The sequence below is a fragment of the Python bivittatus genome, unplaced genomic scaffold, assembly GCF_059951505.1.
Source record: "Python bivittatus isolate LINGU-HERP-01145 unplaced genomic scaffold, Pbiv_v1 ctg000980_np1212, whole genome shotgun sequence".
In the NCBI taxonomy this organism is placed as follows: domain Eukaryota; kingdom Metazoa; phylum Chordata; class Lepidosauria; order Squamata; family Pythonidae; genus Python; species Python bivittatus.
In genome coordinates, this window is record NW_028277125.1 from 29,408,391 (window position 1) to 29,429,610 (window position 21,220).

General features: G+C 37.8%; 1 protein-coding gene across 1 annotated transcript in view; it reads right to left on the reverse strand.

Annotated features, from left to right (window-relative positions):
* Nucleotides 1-21,220, reverse strand: part of COL4A3 (collagen type IV alpha 3 chain) — a 77,058-nt gene that overhangs the window by 19,192 nt on the left and 36,646 nt on the right. Inside the window, exons 20-37 of the mRNA XM_025165344.2 lie at nucleotides 20,773-20,808; nucleotides 20,441-20,605; nucleotides 17,815-17,907; nucleotides 16,283-16,378; nucleotides 14,761-14,831; nucleotides 13,743-13,931; nucleotides 12,011-12,179; nucleotides 9,989-10,081; nucleotides 8,889-8,993; nucleotides 8,407-8,504; nucleotides 6,355-6,505; nucleotides 5,169-5,282; nucleotides 4,470-4,637; nucleotides 4,174-4,263; nucleotides 2,637-2,771; nucleotides 1,639-1,737; nucleotides 1,050-1,139; nucleotides 91-227 (exon numbers count right to left, since the gene is read on the reverse strand). Coding sequence (XP_025021112.2) covers nucleotides 91-227; nucleotides 1,050-1,139; nucleotides 1,639-1,737; nucleotides 2,637-2,771; nucleotides 4,174-4,263; nucleotides 4,470-4,637; nucleotides 5,169-5,282; nucleotides 6,355-6,505; nucleotides 8,407-8,504; nucleotides 8,889-8,993; nucleotides 9,989-10,081; nucleotides 12,011-12,179; nucleotides 13,743-13,931; nucleotides 14,761-14,831; nucleotides 16,283-16,378; nucleotides 17,815-17,907; nucleotides 20,441-20,605; nucleotides 20,773-20,808 — 2,099 coding nt within the window. The remainder of the gene's footprint in view (nucleotides 1-90; nucleotides 228-1,049; nucleotides 1,140-1,638; nucleotides 1,738-2,636; nucleotides 2,772-4,173; nucleotides 4,264-4,469; nucleotides 4,638-5,168; nucleotides 5,283-6,354; nucleotides 6,506-8,406; nucleotides 8,505-8,888; nucleotides 8,994-9,988; nucleotides 10,082-12,010; nucleotides 12,180-13,742; nucleotides 13,932-14,760; nucleotides 14,832-16,282; nucleotides 16,379-17,814; nucleotides 17,908-20,440; nucleotides 20,606-20,772; nucleotides 20,809-21,220) is intronic.

Below are 21,220 nucleotides of genomic sequence, written 5' to 3' on the forward strand. Positions count from 1 at the left end.
AAGTAGCAACAAAATAGTATATTACAGTAAATAAAAGACCAACTAGAAAACACCATCTGATACAAGGAAACTATCATCAGTTTTCTATACCTTAAGTCCTGGGTTTCCTGGAGGCCCAGTACCAGGTTTAGGTTCTCCCTTATCCCCTGGAATACCAAGAAAGCCAGGTGGGCCTGCTATACCCGGTGACCCAGGCAAACCTGAAGAACCTTGCTCCCCTTTGGGACCTGCAATGACATAATAATGAAACTGGATATTTTACTTGACTTATTTGAAATTTCAGTGAAGATCCCAACCATCCAAAATCATCAAATTAACTAATGCAAATATTAAATGAGATATGTGTTGTGGTCTGATCTCCAAACCCTTTGATGTAAACTCTCTTATCTGGGAGGTCTTCAAGTTAGGCCAGGTCAGGGAGCAGACAAGACGAAGACTACTGGAACTCAATTTTTTTGTTATAGGGTATAATAACAGAATCTTAAAAGTGTTTGCCTCCTCTTATCCCAAATAGAATCCAGGTGGGGTTATCGAGTTTCTTTTCCTCTTCCTACCCAGGGCTAAATTGACATTTACTTAACAGGACTTGCATTCCTTCTTCAAGGTTATCTCTATCCACCTCTACAATATATTAATGAAAATAAAGCTGTACCCAAACTGCTATTAATATAGAGAAATCTTGCTGTCTTATGCTATCTATCTTATAGTATCAGTCATTCCAGTAATTATTATACACTCAATCATCAGTGTAACAGACCAATAGGAGGAGGAGTGTCCATTAAGGCAAATTTTCTTTTAAATCCAAAGAGAATTTTATGCATTTTACATTTGTTATACCTTTTATTTAATTGTAAAATGGGAATAGGATTATACATGTGTGCATTTTACATATTTTCTATATTTTACACATGCATAAAATGTGAGTGGGATTTTATATATGTGAAGAAACATACAGTGTCTGGACAAGCTTGTACCCAAACCCTGCTAAGCCATGGTTTTCCTGTATTAGTCTTACCATAACAACAATTCAGATACTTTAACAAGATTACCTGGCACTCCCATGTCCCCTCTGTCTCCTGGAAGTCCTGACAATCCATATCTTCCAGGAATTCCTGCAAGTCCTTTAGCTCCTTTATCTCCTAAAAATATAATCAAAGTTGATATTGATTATATAGAATTAAATGTGATGGACAAGTCTTTATCAAAGTCATTATTGTGTCTTTCAGAATGTTTCTGACAAGGAAAAAAATGTAGCCCTCAATTTTTGTTTCTTCTATTCCTGCTACTCCTTCCAATTTCTCTTCAATGAGTTATTATTCCAAGAACAATGGCTACCTCTGGAATATAATAATAGTTATATATTGGGTAGGTCTGATAATTCAGGCATTTGAATTCATATCCATTTCAAGTTGATGTGAGATATATTCACACATCAAGTATCCATAAGCAGGTTGCTCCTTTCATTAGATTCTCCATCACTGATTAGTATTTGTACATCATACAAAGCCACTGCACACGCGTGTGCACATACACACACATACAGACACTGTGTTGAATAGCTGTTAGCTTAACATGATCAAAGGAACAACAGAAATCTATATAGCTAGTATACTCTGAGATCAAGGGAAAACTATATACCTGGTGGCCCTGGAGTTCCTGGTGGTCCAACAGGACCCACACATCCTTGCACACCTTGCTGACCTTTTTCCCCCTTGAGTCCTATTCTTCCAGGAAGTCCTACAGTAGAAATGGAAAGAATTAAATAAAAACCAGTATCTTTCTTGTTTCAGAATGACAGGCAAAGAAAAGGTGGATATGAAATGGTGAATTTGTACTATAATCTGCTACCTTAGTGCAACTATTTGCATTTTAGATAATGGTTGTATCCATACACGATAATAATCTGTAATGTGGTTAGTTTTGTCCTAGTAAGTTGTGTGAACCTAGCTACTGAGGTTCATAAAACATTATTTATGATGTTGGTTTACTCAAACCATGGTTAAATAAGCACATGTGAACCAAGCTAAACTCTAAACAATAATCTTTTTCACTTGAAATAAACTTCATAATATATGAAAATGTTGCTCAGAGTTGTGTTTTAAGATGGGCAGCCATACAAATCTTTTGAACAAATGAGCCTCCCAGAGTCACCCATTAGGCGGCATACAAATTTAATAAATAAATAAATACAATACAATAAATAAAATGGAACTACACAATCTATCTCTGTCACATAGATTCAAAGCATATCCTCTTCTTTGGAAAGTAGGTCCAGAATGATGAAATTTCCAGTGCTGAAGTGGTAGGATAGCACTTGATTTATTTGTTTATTTAACTGTCACATTTATATGGGTGCCTATCTCACACAAAGCGACTCTTTACTCTTCCACTACTCTGCTCCTCTCATTCTACTTTGTGGATCTGAAAGGGAAAAAATGCAGCTGCTGGTCTTGGGAACTGAAGACAAACCAACAAGCAAAAGATTAAACACCTTTTTGGAAAATGCTGGATCTATTTTGTAAGAAGCAGCAATAGCTAGCCACTGTAGACATGTAGTGAAAGCAGAATGTATATTTCACTGTGGAAATCTGCAGAATGTATATCATGGTGATTTTAGTAATAGTATTGCTTTATACCTTTACTTCCTCTCTCTCCTTTATCTCCATAGCTCACTTTGGACTCTGATGGCCCAGGAGGACCTTTATCACCTGGTTCACCTTTTTCTCCTAAAGATCCTTTCCTTCCTTTTTGTCCTGGATAACCTGGAGAACCTAGAAATTAACAAATAAAATAGGATGAAGAAATGTTGCCACCAGCTTCAAATGCTAAATGAGCCTGAGGGGGTCTCAGAAGCATAGACTATAGATTTGGAAGACGGTATTAGGCATTGAGTCCAGTCTCCTGGACAGTTCAAAAATCTTTGCTTGAACACATCTACATACATTTCAGAGTACAGGAATAAAGAGGAAAAACCACAATAAAAGTATATTTTATTCTCTGTGTTTTAAACATTCATTCATTCATTCATTCATTCATTTTGCAGTTGAAGTTTTCTCTTACATCCAAAGCTGGGGCAGGGGGAGGGGAAGGTAAACAGGTTTGCTGTTTTCTATAGTGGGAACAGTATTAGTTTGACTCCTAAACATTTAATTGACAAAATCAGTGTTTCTCTTTCTTGCTTCCACAGATTTCATATGTGCCATTTATTGATTTAACTTTCAAACAATTATATTAGAGGAAACCAAAAGGAAATTTGGAATATCACAATAGTCTTGTCATCTTACACTGAAAGTATTCCTTTTTTTACTCCTTGTGCTATATTTTTAAAAATTTTGTTGGTTATTTTAATTTATGTCCCACGTTTCTACATTCAGAAACAGATATAGATATAAAAGCAGATAATGCTGTTATTAATGCCTCTCAAAAGGCTTGGCTGAAGAGAATAATCTTGTTTCTTTTCCTTAAGGGGAGCAAGTAGGAAGGAAAGTGAATTCCCAAGAGAGGGTGATCCGTTCTCCTCCTCTGTTTCCTAGGGGTGAAATGAGTGCTCTCATAAACTTGGAAGGCTTCTAAGGACAACACAGAAAGGAAAAGCCACGTACAACCAATTATTTACTTTGTAGGCCCAGTTTTCATGCCAAATATATATATATATATATATATATATATATATATATATATATATATACATACACAGTAATCAACTACATTTCTGTTCAAGGTAGTCACAAAACTTCAGTACAGAGGGCTCCTTGAGAAATGACATGACAATTAAGCTGAACTGAAACTAGTTAAGTAATTAAATAACTTATCCCTGCCTGCCACAGAAATTGATACTCTGCTTCAAAGTCTATAAGGGAAGGAAACTTGATAAGGAAGACGTCTGACATTGCTCCGCATGTCAAACGATAGAACATGGCAATAATACACTTTCTATTACTAAACAATTTGGTTCTATAATTTATCACTTGCTTCAGGAACTAATATTTCATTAAAATTGCTTAGATGCTTTTCACTAAAGATGAATAAAATATATTTAATAAATGAATTCAAAATTAAATTTATTTCTATTAAATGTATCACAAACTGGTTCAAAGGGTATGAACTACAGAGTAATATTTTAGAACCAGAGCAAAATTTAGCCCCAGATAAGGTAGATACTACACACATTACCTCTGCTTCCAGGGATTCCTGGGTTTCCAAAGGCACCAGGCAACCCAGGGGTACCCACAGGTCCCACCAAGCCTCGTTCTCCTCTGATACCTACAGGAAGCGAATCAAACATATATCCAAGTAGTATCACCCAGACACTCAAAGGCTTTGCATGACCTTTGAAAAAAACCCACATCTAAGTTTTACTTTAAAAAGAACCCCACATTTTGCATATATGTTAATATAACATGACCTTTATTAAATGGCAATGAATACATTCATCATATCAAGATTTGTCTTGTTTAAGGAACATTTACCTGGTGTGCCTGGCATTCCTGGCTTACCAAACTGCCCTTTGATGCCAGGAAATCCTTTATTTCCTTCAGGACCCTGTAATCCAGGAAGTCCAGATTGTCCTGGAAATCCTGGGATGTCTAATCCTGGAACACCTGGATCTCCTTTGGCTCCTACTCGTCCTCTGACACCTAAAATAGTACACATGATCCAATACAAATTATAGGAAAAGAACAGGTTCCCTTTTACCAAAACGGTTCTGGTCCTGGGACAAAACCAGAAAATGAACCTAAACACTGTGAAGACCTGTTTAAATTTTGGAGGCATCTTTTAGAAGGATTGCACCAGCCTTTCTATAAACCAAGTAGAGTTCAACCCTTCATGTGGGGAAATGTACACAGAACCTATTGACAAATTAAAAAAGATTCTTGTAATCTTTTATAATTAGAAACTTCTTACAGGCATGAAAGAAAAAGCAACCAACCCAAAATCCATTGGACAAAAGTGTTTAAAATGCAATTTCAACTCTGACTTTTTTCTTTAGATTGTTTCTTTAAAATGTTATTAGAAAGCAGAGGTAGAGAGAATTCAGGACATCACTGACATTACATTAATAAAGTATTAATCTTCTGCCTTACAGCATTTTAATTATTGTTGTTTCTGGCAGAACAAAGATATACATTATTGGTTTATCAGTTTCACCATTTTTGTATATTATTTACCTTGTGGGCCCATTACTCCACATTGACCTGGTTTTCCTGGTAAACCAATGAGACAGTGACCCATTTTTCCTGGAAGACCTTTTTCTCCTGGAACTCCAGGAGATCCAAGTTCCCCTAAAAGATATTCATCATATTCAGTTTATTTAAAATTAGTATTCTCCCACTTTTTTCTCTCATATTCCAAGAACACAAATCTCACTCAAACAGCCAATTTATATATATATAGATTGCTGGAATGTAAAAATGAATGTAAGACTCTATTGATCAAGGCAATAGGAGCAGAAACACTTGAGAAAACCCTCCTTGGTTCAGATCACACTCAGAGGCTTAGCTAGTTCAATCTTCTAAGAGGACAACAAGGTACTTAATCACAAACAGGATATCAGCAACTAGCACCCATTCATCTATGTTTTCTATAGAAACTAGAAGTCAGAGCAATTTCTGATATATAGCAATACATTTCAAGATGTCTTGTGACTGTTATTAGGATATGTTCCAGTACAGGGTGTGCAAAATTTTTAGAAAAAATCCCTTTTAAAGGTCAAAACAGGTTGCTTCAAATACAGAGGAGTTGTTTTGCATTCCAAACTGAATATTTTGACCATTCTGATGTGCAACAATTTCTAGAGTAGTAAGCCTTTTAATCTTTGGTAGGAAAAAGAACTAGAAATATTTCAATCTCAAAATACTTCCTAAAACAACTACTCATTCAGAATGGAATCAAGTGTTTCAAACTTGAAACAGATGGTTCTGAATTCAAGATAATCAAAACTAATATATTGATGCAAGTTTTCACAGTGACATGGTTCAATTAGAGATTAGTTTGGTTACAAACACAAGAGATCAGTCAGTTCCTGCTCAGTTGTCTGTGAGCTGCCAATGAGATCGCTTTGCCTCTGAAAATGCCAGCCACAGTTTGCTATGAAATGTCAGGATATCAGATAATTAGACCATGGCCTATTAGCCCAGAAGATCATCACCACTGAATCAAAACTAATTTTCTGCCACCACTTGTTCTGAGACAGTGGCAGGCATCACCATATGCTATAATAGTGAATTCCACTGTTAAATATGTCAAGATAATTTTGTGACTGTTTCCAGAATAATAGCCTTGTGGTAGAAAGGATGACTAATTTTATATCTAGATATGGTCCTTCAGCATGTAATCCAGTTTGGGAAAATGTACCTTTTGGTCCATCAGCACCTTCAAAACCTTTTTGACCTGGAGGTCCAGGTAAACCTGATGATCCTCTTTCACCCTTTTCACCAAACTTTCCCTCTTCTCCAGGTAAACCAAGACTTCCTTGCTGTCCAGGAGCAACTGGGCCTGGTTCACCCTGAAGCACAGAAGAAGAAAATATAATGTTACATCTAAGCACTAAGGGAAATGGGACAATGTTATTGTTAGTTTTCCTTATATCTCTTTAGCCTGTTCCATCACTAAAAGCCATGGGACTGGAGTTAAGGATTTTACTTACCTATCTTTTCACATTACAAATTATTTATTCTAATATTACATATTCTTGGGATTTAGCAGATGAATTTACACACATAGACCCAAACCCAAATTTACTTCCCTGCTCCCTTACCTTTCTATAGCTGTATAGTAATGCTTTATCAATCTGATGTTCTTCTCTCTCTCCCTCTCTCTCTCTCTACACACACACACACACACACACATACTGTATGTATGTGTGTGTGTGTGTGTATATATATATATATACACACACACATACACAGTATATATTCATGTCCTATTGATATGTTATGTTGATAGTGCAGTTTCACTAGTTATAATAGTTAAATTGAATAAAGAAATATATTAATGGAATGAAGTTGTTCTTATCTTAATTTTATTGTGCAAAAATAAAATAAAAGCCTTTGTACCATCTTAAAGTCTAACATATTATAGCACAAGTTTGCAATTATTGATGCCTACAATAACTCCAAAGCAGATATGTTGTTAAAATATGTTAGGAATTAGGTGGTATATTTAATGTATTGAAATATTTTTTAAAGTTCTTAACATCAAGAATTTGGAAGAAATTCTGAGCACTGAGAATACAATTCAAATTAACCCACTTTCAAGCTGGTATGTATCATAACACTTCCCCACATTATGATATACAAATGTGGCTACAGGTAGTCCTCACTTAACAACCACAATAGGGACTGGAAAATTAGTCATTAAGCAGGCAGTCATTAAGTGAAACATCATGTGACTGCACCTGGTTTTATTACTTTTTTGTAGCGGTCATTAAGCAAATCACCATAGTTGTTAAGTGAACCACATGGTTGTTAAACAAACACAGTTCCCCATTGATTTTGCTAGCTGGCTGGGAAGCTCACAAATGGTGATCATGTGACCGCGGGAGTGCTGTGACAGTTGTAAGTGCAAGAACCAGTTACTTTTTTAGTGCTCTCGTAACTTTGAACGGCAGCTAAACAAATGGTTGTTAAGCGAGGACTACTTATATTTCATTGCCTCTGGAATTAGATACTGTACTTTCTAGCATGCTTCACCAGAGGACTGGATATAGCTCCATGTTAGCTGGGCAAAGGTAGTATTTACTAACATTTCTGAAAGTTTGATTCATGATTGCAGGAGCAAGACTTTCATGTATGATAAAAATTAAAAAGGCCATTCTCTGTTGTGGTGGGACAGGCTAGAGGACTGATTTCATTGTCCTATTGAGATTCAAGAGGCAGGAAATCACATCTTGTGTTCTTTTCCCTCTTGAGCAGTTCTCACCATTATGTTTAGTCTCCTACTTAGGCTCAACTGGGCACTTGTTTTCTTCTCTCTAGGGAAGAATTAAGAACTGAGAGCTTATTCTATCCATTTTCCCTTTAATTTTTATTCAGTATTTACTTCCAATTTCCTGCTCTGTCTCTTATCTTAGAAAAAAAAACTTGAGTGTTTTACTGTAATATTTCTTTTTCTATCTCACTTCTGCTTTGCTTCACGGTGGCAGGAATTACAAAACAAAACAAAACAACAACAACAACAACAAAAAAACAGGAAGGAAAGCTGGTAATCACTTTCGTATTACCATCTGGGATTTTTTTTAGTGGTTATGCCTTTTTAATTGCCAGGACAGGGAGCCGATTTATTCAAAAGGTAACAAATGGTCTAATTTTAAATGCACCTGAATAATTTGTTTGTCCCCCCGCCCCCTGTTTATCCATCACGTCTTTCTCTCTTTCTCAAATAAAAATAATATAATGTCAAGCCAACCTTTTCTCCCGGTAATCCAGGTTTTCCAGGTAAGCCAGGTTTCCCTGTTTTTCCTAGACAACCAGGTACTCCTTTAGGTCCTCGAGCTCCTTTATCTCCTACAATATATATATATATATATTTTTAAGTAGCACGTCTTTACTCACTTTTACAGGGAGCTTATACATTTTCTGAAGTTTTTCTATAGTTCCTGCTAAAGCAGGTTTAGTGAAATTGTGCTGGCATTCAAATGCAGGCATTAATCCAAGCAGATTTTGGAAACATAATTATTATAAAATAATATGCAAAATCTTCCTTGCAAATTTAACAAATATCAGTTTTATCATCATAGCGTAGAAAGCAAGAATATCAGAATCTCAAAGGTAATGTAAGACAAGGAGCACTGTTGTTCATTTCTATAGCAAACCAGTGGAACAAACCATAAAAACATGTTAAAAAGAATTGGATCTGTGCAAAAATATGCAAATAAAATATAATGTTACCTTTCTGACCAGAACAACCAGGAAATCCTTTCTCTGTTAAGCCTGGATCCCCACCTGGTCCAGGAAGGCCTGGGTCACCCCTCTGTCCTCTGGATCCCACGCTACCTATCAAAAATGCAAATTAGTTCTGGTAACTATCAAATGCCAAAAGGATTCTATAGCTTTAAAATAACTTACAATAGTTAAAGTTACAACGCTGCTAGATTTTGCTTGGTGATGAAGATATCCAATTCTTGATAACACGGGGAAACTACATTCATCCCAAATATTTCATTGGAAAAAACTAGTATATGAGAAATTGCACCTTAGTACAAGCTGGGAGTCTCCCAGATCTTAGCCCTACTTAACAATTACATGATAGTTGTTTATAGTATCAGGATAAAAATGCTAAGTATAGACTGTCCTCCGGTTTTCCTTCAGGAATATTTCACTCTCTGGATTTGGCTCAGGACTGAATCACACATTGTTCATCTAGCAAAGCTGGCAATATTTTGGTGGCTGAGGCTACGTTTCCTTAAAAATTCCATCTCTGTGGGGGGAAAGGGATGTGGAAACAATGCAGTGACATCGGTGGTAGACATGGAGCTGAGACGTTTAGCTCATATAGTGAAAATTGTGCTAGTGAAAATTGGTGGTTTGCCACTGAATACTTGCAGTGTAATTTGGAATTGCAGACTGCAAAAAGAGGGCTTGAGCTGGAATGACATAAAAACCCTGCTTTTTCTTTTTTAACCTAATGGCTATGCCACGTATGCCAAATGCTTAATTACAGAGATAACTATCATTAGACAGAGCAAGGCAATTGCCTAAATTCACAGATACTGAGAGGGCCACTGTGGCAACCTCTTGCCTGTTTCTCTTGAATTTTCCTTTTCTCCTCTGTATGAGAACATAGCAGCATATGACACACATTCATCTTTGACTGTTTAAAGCAGCCTGCTACCTCAGATGTAGTGGAAACCATTACCATTCCCAGTGCTAGAACTATGATTCAGATGCTAGTCCAGATAGAGTTGGCTTGATCATTGGGTTAACAGCCTTTTATTTTCATGCTGAATGTTTGATATGCTTAGATTTGGTACTACTTGAATAATTCTCACCTCTTATTCCTTGTAGTCCAGATCTACCTTCTGGCCCTTGAAGCCCAGGTGGTCCAGGAATTGCATTTACTTTAGCAGGCTCACCTTTAGAACCTTTAAAATGTGTAACGAAAATGACTACAATGTATCATTTTAAATTTCAGAAAGAACAATGAAAGGATACAACTTGCATTATACATCTTGAATATATTCAAGCATTTGTTCTAAACTGCACTAGGATCATTTGCACACCAGAAGGAAATCCTGTTAATTCATGTCATCCTCAAGTCAGAATAAGTGCATTTTCCATTAGTTCTTCCATAGACAGATACATTCACATATCAAAATCACAATAATGACTTCTGGCAATGACAGGGGTTACAATTGGCGGACTGTAACTGTACAGCGAGGCAATTTCTTGATGAAGGAAATTGAGGCTACAGTATACAGATGTATGACAGCAGAAACGTGACAATAACGCTTCTATATTTGTTTATTGAGGTCTTCCGTGAGACTTGGAAAGGGAGGAACAAAAAAGAACAACACAAAAAGGAGAAGATGATTGCATGTGTGCTATCGAGAAGGAGAAAGAGGAGAGTTTCTAGTGGGAAACTGAGAGGCAGGATTGCCAGGAGAGGGAGAGGCTGGATAGAGATGCCTGCTGGGAGGAGTTTAGAGAAAAAGGCCCAGGGAACAAAGACAATGACATCAAATATCATAATTCCAATGAAGGAAGTGGGGACTTTCAGGCCATAAAATCCCCAAACTCACCAAGGGTAAAGTTACTGAACCGTTCTTCACTATATTTGTGATGGTGGCCGCTGCAAATGGCCAGAGATACAGTGGGTGGCAAGGTTTCCTCCAAGCCTAACAGGCAAAGTCTGGAGGGCATACACTAGTTTCCTGGGACAGGAGAAGTTAGACTATGGTGAAATCAAAGTGCTAGTCCTAGGGGGAAAAATATGGTTCTAGGATTCTGAAATGAGGATATTAATATCTGCATTGGTCAGGAATAAATTTGGATGTCACTAGCAGCCCAGACATAGAAATGAAAGTCATTTCACTACATCACTTTACATAGAGAAGTGCAACCACTCTTTTTCTTTCATCCCTTTGGTTGCACAGCTACTGCTGAGTACAAAAATCCCTTTATGGATCATTCGTAAAGTACTTTGCAAAATCTATTTTTTTGTTGTCCAGTTATCTACATCAGACAATATATCTCTGACATCTGTATATTGCTCATTCCTTTATTCTTCTTTTGGATAGCTATTCTACAGTTTCAGGTACCTACATTTTTTAGGGACAGGAGAAATTAAATCCAAAGCATTCTACACCTGTAACAGTATCTTTCTTTTTTAAGTTAATATTCTAATAAAAGAAAACAATGGTTAGGTCAAATGCCTGAATTTTAGGATGGAAGAAAAAGGAGTAGCAGAAATTAATAAATGATGTATAGCACATTAAAATTAAAGAGAGAGAGAGAGAGAGAGAGAGAGAATGCAACTGCCATATTGTTTCTATGGATTTTTTTTATGATGCCCACTTTGATTTATAATTTATAATTTATAATTTATTTATTTAAAAGATTTGTATGGCTGCCCATCTTAAATCACAGCTCTGGGCAGCTCTTAACAACCACAAAACCATAAAATGAAAACAAAATCCAGGGCCTCAGTCATCCCTGGGATGCCTCAACAACCAGCCATAGACACCATCACTCTACCCCAGTGCCTGGGTAAAAAGCCAGGTCCTGATGGCCTTCTGGGAAGGATAAAAGGGTGGAGGCCTGCTGGATTGCCATGGGGAGGGTGTTCCACAAGCTACAGGCAGCCATAGAAAAGGCACACTTGCTAGGTCCTGCTAGATGACAACATTTCAGGGAAGGAGCCTGGAGCGTGCTTACCCTATTGGATCTGGTAGGACAGGTAGATATTCTCACGGATAATGAGAATATTAAATTTTATTTTACATAAATATATCCCAAGCACATTCAAAGGCTTTTCAGTAAGGACAATGGTGATGAAATGAGGGTCTACATACCAGATACACCATGTAACCCAGGCAATCCAGGATTTCCTTGAGATCCTTTTGAACCATTCTTTCCTTGGGGTCCATATCCTGGTGGTCCAGTTAGCCCTCTTTCACCGGGAAGACCTGGGCTGCCAAATGGTCCTGGTAAACCCCTGTCGCCTTTTAGACCATCAGCCCCCTACAAATAATTTAGAAAACATTGTTTAGCATGCATTGACTGATTTCCCGAGTATGGTGGCCTCTTTCAGCAGTGGACACATTACTTATGGTCCTTCCCTCTCCAAGTCTCACTGGAGACTTCAATAAACAACTGATTGTCCACAAGTACAGCACAATTATCTTCACTTAAATATTACAAAACATACTTCTATGTTTGAGAAGCCTGCCGAGGGCTACATTAAAAAATATTGGTGAGACGAGGCTAAAAAAGGTAGGTTGCACCATAGATAATTCCAAAATTATCTTGGTACTTAAAGTATCAAGGAAGCACATTACATTTTAAAATCCCCCTTTCCCGAATACAGTGGTTAAAATGGCAAATAGCAAATTGAGAAAGGGATTCTAAAGTCCACATTAGGGGATTTGTATGTGGTCAAAAGATTGTTCACCAGTGAGGTCATATATTTCTATATGAGACTGCAAAACAGAGATTCTAAATACCTCTCACAGCTAAGCCTGGAAGGAAGTGAAAAAATCTGATTAAATCTTCTACAATTTAGTTACCTAAAGCCTTTAGTTACCTAAAGCATGATGCATTTGGCCTGCCATTTATATCACTGCTATGATCAGCACAGAAATAACTGACATTATAATGATACTTTTTAAATTTATTTATCCACATTTAGAGGCTGCCCAGCAACTCCTCAGCAATTCTGAGTGGCTTGCAAATAAAAAAGAACAATATACAGAGATACAAGTAAAAAAGGGCCCAGCCAACTGGAAAAAAATATCACAAGGGTGGGAGCTGTATGAATCTCTGTGGGGATGTCATTCCAGAGAGCAAGTGCTGCTACAAAAAAGGCTCCTGAAAGATGACATTGTTTAATCTATAGGACCTGGAGTGTACCCACCCTGCCTGATCATACTGGATGGGCAGAAACAAGTGGAGATAAGCAGTCCCTGAGACAGACGGGCCCCATGACATGAAGGGATTTAAAGGTTATAACCAACACCTTGAATTGCACATAGAAGTTGACTAGTAACTAGTTGAGCTTGTGAAGCAGTAGGGTCACGTGAGCATAATGCAGTGCTCACTGTCTGTGCCATCACATTCTGGACCAGCTGTTGCTTCTGGATGGTCTTCATGGGCAGACCCATGTAGAGCACATTACAGTAATCTAATCATGAGGTAATCTAATCATGGGTATTTAAACATCAAAAGTTAGTAAGAGAAACTTTCGAACACATTCTGTCTCAAGTTATATAAAAACTCTTAATTAAAAGTAAAAAGTTACTATTGATCACCATACAACTTTGCTGTTTATAAGCTTTATATTTTTCAAATGCCATAACAAGATTGTAGGGAAGAAAGAGGTTCACACAGACATATCTAAAAATATTATTAACATTTGCAAGAGGTTCAAAGCAGGGACAGGTTAGGGACAGATCGTCATGGGGAAAATCTATCTATGTGGTCGCTAAGAATCTACAATGACTTGATGGCATGTAATCCATCAAATCAAAGAATAGAACAATGAGTAAGATTGGAAAAGGCATAACTGTGAAAATGGCATGTACCCACCTGTGTTCCAATCGAACCTTTCTTGCCTTTCAGGCCAGGTTTCCCAGGTATTCCATCCAACCCCTTTTCTCCTGTGTTTCCTCTGATTCCTGGTTCTCCTTTATCTCCTTTAGGACCTTCTGGATGCATGAACTTTGGGACACCTTTTGATCCTTTAAGACCTTTGTTTCCTGGAAGGCCTGGAAATCCCTAGGCCATAACCATTAACAAAGTTTATCATAAGTACAGTAGAAAGTATCTGTTGCACCTGAATTTTGGTGAAATAAGAATGTCCTTATGTAAACAAGTTATTTCTGTTGTTAGCTGTGACAGGGAAAGTATCCCTAACTATCCATGCTTGGGTAATATATCCTTTAGATGACTGAAATATGTTGTATTGGGGCTATCGTTAAAATTATTCTGAAATTGCATTGGTCCAGAACAGCACTGGAAAAATATAAATTGGACAAAATGTTTTGACCACATTAGGTATGTTTTTTGTCAGTTGCACTGGCTTTTAGTCAATTTGGGGACCCACATTTTGCTTCTTTAAATATCTGAAGGCTTAAATTGCTTGGAATACATAGGTTGAGCTAAATTCTGCCCTCCCTTATACTGGTCTTACAGACTTCAAAGATCCTCCTGTAAGTGCCAGAATAAATGAATCAGATTATCACTTGAGTGGGGTGGGTGTGGGTGGGAGTGTTTTAGTAATGGCAACCCAATTATGGAACAACTTTTACAGAAAAAGCTGCAGGGCAGCATCTCTAACAGGCCTTTAACAGTGTGCATTTTGTACTTGAAGTTTTCAGTTTACTACATGAATATCTGTATTTTAATTTTAAGAATATACAGTACTTGCTTTATAATGTATTTTAATTTTATATTTGTTTTGTGAGCCACTCAGGAAACCTGTATTAAATCATGGTCTGTAGAGCTCCATTTATCAATATACTGATGCCTTTGGCTCTGAACCCCCACTGCTTCAGACTGTAATCCAATTCAAACCATTATAAAAGAGGTTCAACATGAATCTTACTTGAGCTCCAGGAGGCCCTGGCTGCCCAGGAGATCCTTGGGATCCTTTAGGGCCAAGTATTCCTTCCACACCTAGTTGATGAAAATACTAAGATTTAAAAATAATAAATTTTATGTACTATTATTTAATTATAAATTTAATAGTAAATCAAGGTAAAGGAACTGAACAAATGCTACCACTGTTTCTACAATGTAATCAGATGATATCAGGGTGGACAATGAACAGGAAAAATTAAAGTTGATCATAAAAATATTAATATATTTCGTCCCTTCTTAGAATAGAAGGTCTTGGCATTAAGATGTCTAGAAAATATCATGTATGCTTTGAAAGTTCTACATCTGCTCTTTAAATGTATTATATCCTGGCAGCATGTTAATTCATTATGCATGACAGTACAGTGGTACCTCGGGTTACGAACGCCTCTGCTAACGAACTTTTTGGGTTACGACTAGCTCTGGCCACAAAAATTTACCTCGGTTTGTGAACTCGGCCTCGGGGTACGAACAGGATACGCGGCCATTTTCCCTCCCGTGACACGGTCCACGGCCATTTTTCCGCCCTTGACATGTGGTCCATGGCCATTTTCCGCCCCTGACACGTGGTCTGCGGCCATTTTTCCGCCCCTGACACGTGGTCCGAGGCCATTTTCTGCCCCTGACATGTGGTCCGCGGCCATTTTTCCGCCCCTGACACATGGTCCGCGGCCATTTTTCCTCCCCTGACACGTGGTCCGCGGCCATTTTCCGCCCCTGATACGTGTTCTGCGGCCATTTTTCCGCCCCTGACACGTGGTCCGCGGCCATTTTCCGCCCCTGACACATGGTTGTAGGGAGGGGGACTCTCCCTCCAAGCAATAGCCGCCTCCCTGTCCTCCACGCCAGAACGGATTAACGGTAATTACATTGAACCTTATGGGGAAATTTCCTTCGGGTTGCGACCAATTCGGGGTGCGACCAGAGTCATGGAACGAATTAAATTTGTAACCAGAGGTTCCACTGTATTTCAGTTTTTTTTTTCAGGACTATATAATATGGATGAGCCAAACCATGAGACACTCCTCCTGCTTGAAGTGTGACATCCTCCTAAAGGTTTGGCACAGCTGCATCCAGGGCTGCCCTATGTTCTCTGAACTACCAGAACTGGACTGCAAGACTCCAGGTGACACCTCAATAGTAATAAAGGATTAGAGTTTTCAGTATCTCTTTGCAGCCATCTAGTAGTAATCCAGACTTTTGGTAGTCCTTGTTCAGATGCTTCACATAGATTTGCCTAGCCCTACCAGAGGCATCCTTTTTACACCATATTCCTACCAGTGCCCATAAACATTCTTATTTTATATTTTTGTTTGTTTGATGATGTCACCCTCTTTATCAAACAATGCAATCAAATACATGTTATTAATTTAAAATCAATTGAACAGGTAAAAATAAAATATTCCATAATTGTAACATCCCACTTCCAAATCCAAAGACTGATATACTTTAGTTTTTAGTAATATTTAAGCATCATCTGCATTTTTTACCTCTTCTACCCTGCTGACCCTCTGCTCCAGCAACACCAGGGTGTCCAGGTCTTCCCATAATATAAGTACATTGGGTACACAGGCCTGATTCTTCACCTACAATAAACATTTTGTCACATGTGAAATGCTGCATGGGTAAACCCTCACTGTATCAAAAGTATAAGTGCCTTAGAGAAACCTGTACATTTATCTGCAATGAAGATGAAGTTAAATCAGGTCTGTACACCTAATCAACTGGGCATTAATTTTATGTGTTCAGCAACATGGCACTTTCTATGAACAGATATTGAAATAATTTTGTACAATAATCATATCATCAAACAACTTATTAAAAGGTAATAGTGCCTCCAAACTGCAATGAGATACACCTTTTTATCAGATGTTTGGTCTCCTGTTTCTCAAACGGTCAATGTAACACAAATGAAAACTTGGTCTTTCATACTCACAGCAAACCTGCAATACTGGGAAATAATGACCATGCTCACACACCACACAGAACTGCTTCTGAGTTTGCATGACAAATTGTATTATTACAAATTAGGTAACCCCATTTGATCCTAGTATGTTGTATGACCTCAGAATCCTGGTTTTATTTATTTATACTCTGTCTTTCCTTTAAGAGCTGAAGGTAACATACACAACACACCTTCTGGTTATTCCCCACAACAAAAACCCTGTGGATTAGGTTGGGCTTAGAGACAGTGATTGACCCAAGTCACTCACTGAGCTTCCATGGCTGAGAAGAACCTTGAATCTGGATCTTAACAGTACCACTAAATTGGATTAATTCAGTAACCTATGGTTCATTAAACTGCATAAGTTTCTTGTGTGAACACACCCCATTCAATGTAATCTTTGGACTGGCCCTCCCTCCCTCCCTCCCTCCTCCTCCTCCTCCTCCATTAGTTGTGTGGAACAAAATGAAACTTTTACATTTGCTTTTCCTTAGCTCTAACTGGGGGCTGGGAACGGGATTCAATAACTCCATTATCATGGGTAGAGTATTTTCTTGTGAGATTTGGATTGGTGATGATGTGGAGGAATCAGGAATCAATTAAGGTGATCTACCCATTTTTCATAAGACTGAGGGAATTTGAAGGAATCCTAAATGTACTTTTATATGTCCTGGTTGATAAACTTGGTGATTCTGCTGAAGCTCTGTGCAATGACTCCCAACATCCTCTCTGGTGCTTAAGGACTTGAAGTGCTCCCTAGTTTATGGAAGATTTATAGATATGAAAGACATCAGAAGATGGCTAGTATGAAAGGTAGCAGAAATCACAAATCTATATCTTCCCAATTAAATTTCAACACTGATTGCAACATATGGTACATCTGGCTTGGTGTCAATAACATTTTCATTATTTCTTGAAATGATAATCCCAACAACTAAGTTACTATAAGCAATTTGGTCATTCAGACATAATTCTGCTTGCCTTGAGAGAAAGAAACTGAGCACATTCCATGCCTATGTATGCCTAAATTTTCAAATTATTAAAATTTAGAAATATATTCACAACAAAAGAACTGACCTTTTTCTCCATCATCTCCTAATAGGCCTGGAGGACCTATACATCCTGGGCTTCCAGGAATTCCTTGTGGGCCTCTTTCAAAAGTTATTGTACCTGGTTGTGATGAAATAGGCAAAATGTAGCTTTTTATCTTGTTCAGAATAGTAATGACAGGCAATTAAGATTTTAGGCTCTCAGGTTAAAGATGAATTCATCCAATAGCATTAACAGTATAGAAGATGGAAACCATTTCAAAGTTACTCCTGTTGGTTTAGCTTTTTGTCAGCAGGTTTGAAAATATAGGAAAATATTTTATATATCCACATCAGTTTTCTAAGGTAATTGCTGAATATCTGGTTCTATTGAAATAGTAAGATGGAGGTCTTATTGTTGGTTTGGATATTAAGGTGGCTGACGTAGTGCAGCATCTAGAGAATAAAATTACTCATATTTGCTCAGAGCTGGATGCTAACTGGACAGGTCTACCTGAGGTGACAAAGGCTTCATCTTGCAAGGTCATTTGGTTTCAGCCTGTGGATCCTGAAGAAATGGACTGGGTTCTCTGTGACCCTTGCTGCTGGTCATCCTCTTCTCTTTTCTCCCACCATTCCCAGCAATAGAGCCTTCTCCAGAGAAATAGGTCCTTGCATAATGTGTCCAATATAGAATAATTTGAGCCTGGTCATTTGTGCCTCCACTGGATTGATTTGTTTGATGATCCATTTGTTTGTTTTCTTGGCTGTCCACAATATTCTCAGGAGTCTTCTCCAACACCAAAGTTCAAAAGCATTAATACTCTTCCTATCCTGCTTCTTCAAAGTCCAACTTTCACTTCCATAGAGTGCCACTGGGAATATCATGGCTTGCACTGTTCTGATCTTCGTAGGTATAGAGTCATCATGGCATTTGAATATCTTTTCCAAGGCTTTCATGGCTGCTCTATCAATTGCTAGTCTGTGGCATAATTCTTGACTGCTTATAAGACTGATCTAAATTCTCAGATTCCTGTGTTAAAAATGACTATGCATTTTAAACAAATTGAAAAGATATTGAAAAAACTGTTATGGGATGGCCAGGCTTCCGAATTTCATTATCTAAATTATAACTTTTATAAGGGGATGGGGGCTTTGACTTTCCTGGGATCTATCACTGGCCTTATATTTCAACTTCTGCTTCTTTTTGGAATCAAATAGATATTTGATTCTTACCTTAAAATTCACCATGGGCAAAATTTAATAATAATAATAACAAATAACAAATAATAATAATAATAATAATAAATATTATTATTATTATTATTATTATTATTATTAAACTTGTATGCCACCTAACTCCCAATGACCCTGTACAGTTTGGCAGAAATCCTGCTCTTATTTTAGTTAATTATTTTTTTTTTCTGCACTGAAGCCTGAAAAACTTTTATAGACCAAACTGGGAAGGACATTTAAACTCAAACCTAATTTGCATGAGAAATTGACACGATGGAATAACTCAGCCTGAAAATTGCTGGTAAACCTTTAAGAATTCCTTGGCAAACAGACACACATTTTATTGTCAGTCATTTAAACTACTATGTTGCAAAAGAATTTGAAATGCCTAAAACTGCCAAACAGCAATATATATATCCTCCAAATGTAACCACCTGCTTAGAAAGGCATGGAGTCACTGTAAAACTACTTCCAACCCATGTAGATGGCCCAAAATGATCAATGGTATTGAAGGTTGCTGAAAGGTCTGAAAGGATTAGGAGGAATGGAATCTGCCATCCAGGTCTCAGTGAAGGTTATCAGCCAAAGTGACCAGTGTACTTTCTATCTATGTCCAGTCTTGAACACTAACCAAAAGGGAACTAAATTAATTTGCTTCCTGTAGGGCACTCTACAACTGAAGCCCCACCACTTTCTCCACATCCTTCCAAAGAAAAGAAAGACTGGACATTGGGCATTATTGTCTAAGACAGCCAGATCCAGGGAGGATCTGTTCAGGAGCGGATGTACCACCATCTTTTGGAAGGCAGAAGGAAGCCACCTACCTCAAGAACTCTTGACTACCTCCTGGATCCACACCCCCACCCACTTCACAAAAAAGCCAAGAAGATCATAGGTCAGACCTCAGGTGGCATAGCTTATACTGCAAAATACCCTGTTCACTTCCTGAAAACGGATAAGCCCAGATGAATCCCAAATGAATTGCAAAGCATGACTCCAAACATCCTATCAAATCCTGCCCATACAGAATCCAGAGCTGAACAAATTTGAATAATTTGATCAGCAAAATAATATCAACCCAAATAATTGACGGTAGCCCAGGGGAAGCTTTTGCTGCCTCTGGGTGCCCAAAGGGAACAGTTCACCCTAAACAATTCTGTTGTGGCACAATCTGTCCATGTAGTCAGGGAGACATAAGAAAACTATGCTAACCATCACCGTGATGTAGGCTCTTACCTGTTTCTGTTCCTCTGCTCTAACCAGCCTCTCTACTGTGTCATTTCATTTCCCAGAGCTCTTTGGTAAGCCAAGGATGCCCTGGGATCTGCAAGGGAGGGAGTAGCCAGGGACCCAGTTGTCCAACACTCTGGCAGCTTTTATATTCCAGACTTTGACCAGAGACTAGGTGATATAATAATAATATAATAACATTTTTATACCTGGTTGTCCTAAAAGACCTACTGATCCTGCTGGGCCAGGTGGGCCTGGAAATCCAGGACGTCCTGGTGGTCCAATAGCATTCATTCCTGGTTGTCCTCTCTCTCCTTTCTTTCCTTTGAGGCCTGGAGAACCTGGCACACCTCTTAGACCAGGTCTTGAAATACCTATTAAACCATGGCAATGGGTTAAAATGCAATTTATGTCTTTCTGCAATGTGCTTATCAGTGAAGATTTAACTGCAGCTTAAGAAAAACAATACTAAATTTCTACTGCTACTTAATATTAGTAGTTGTTTTACTGTGATCTTTTTATCCTTGGGTAACATACATACCTGGACTACCAATGGTACCAGAGGGTCCCTGTGGTCCTGCAAAAATAATATAATTAATGCACATCCATGAAATATTGATATTATTTTTCAAATGTTCCACAGTAGCAATGCAAACTGCTGCATATCTAAGTTATTAATAATGCAGAAATCAATGGGAATTTTATAAAGATAAGTAGATCCCAGGTTCAGTCCCTAACATTTTAATCTCAAAGTAATCAAAGTATTATTTTCAAATATTTATACACTATTCTTAAGTATAGCTACATCAAAATTAGTTTTGGTATCATATCTGTATCCCTCTATCCATCTGTCTGCCTATCTACAGTAGATCACTGGTTTCATGCCGATCTCTTTTCTGATACACACACATACACACCCCACATACATATATGAATGAAATCAGCATGAAACCTGCATTGGAACTGTGAAGAAGGAGGTAAAAACCTGT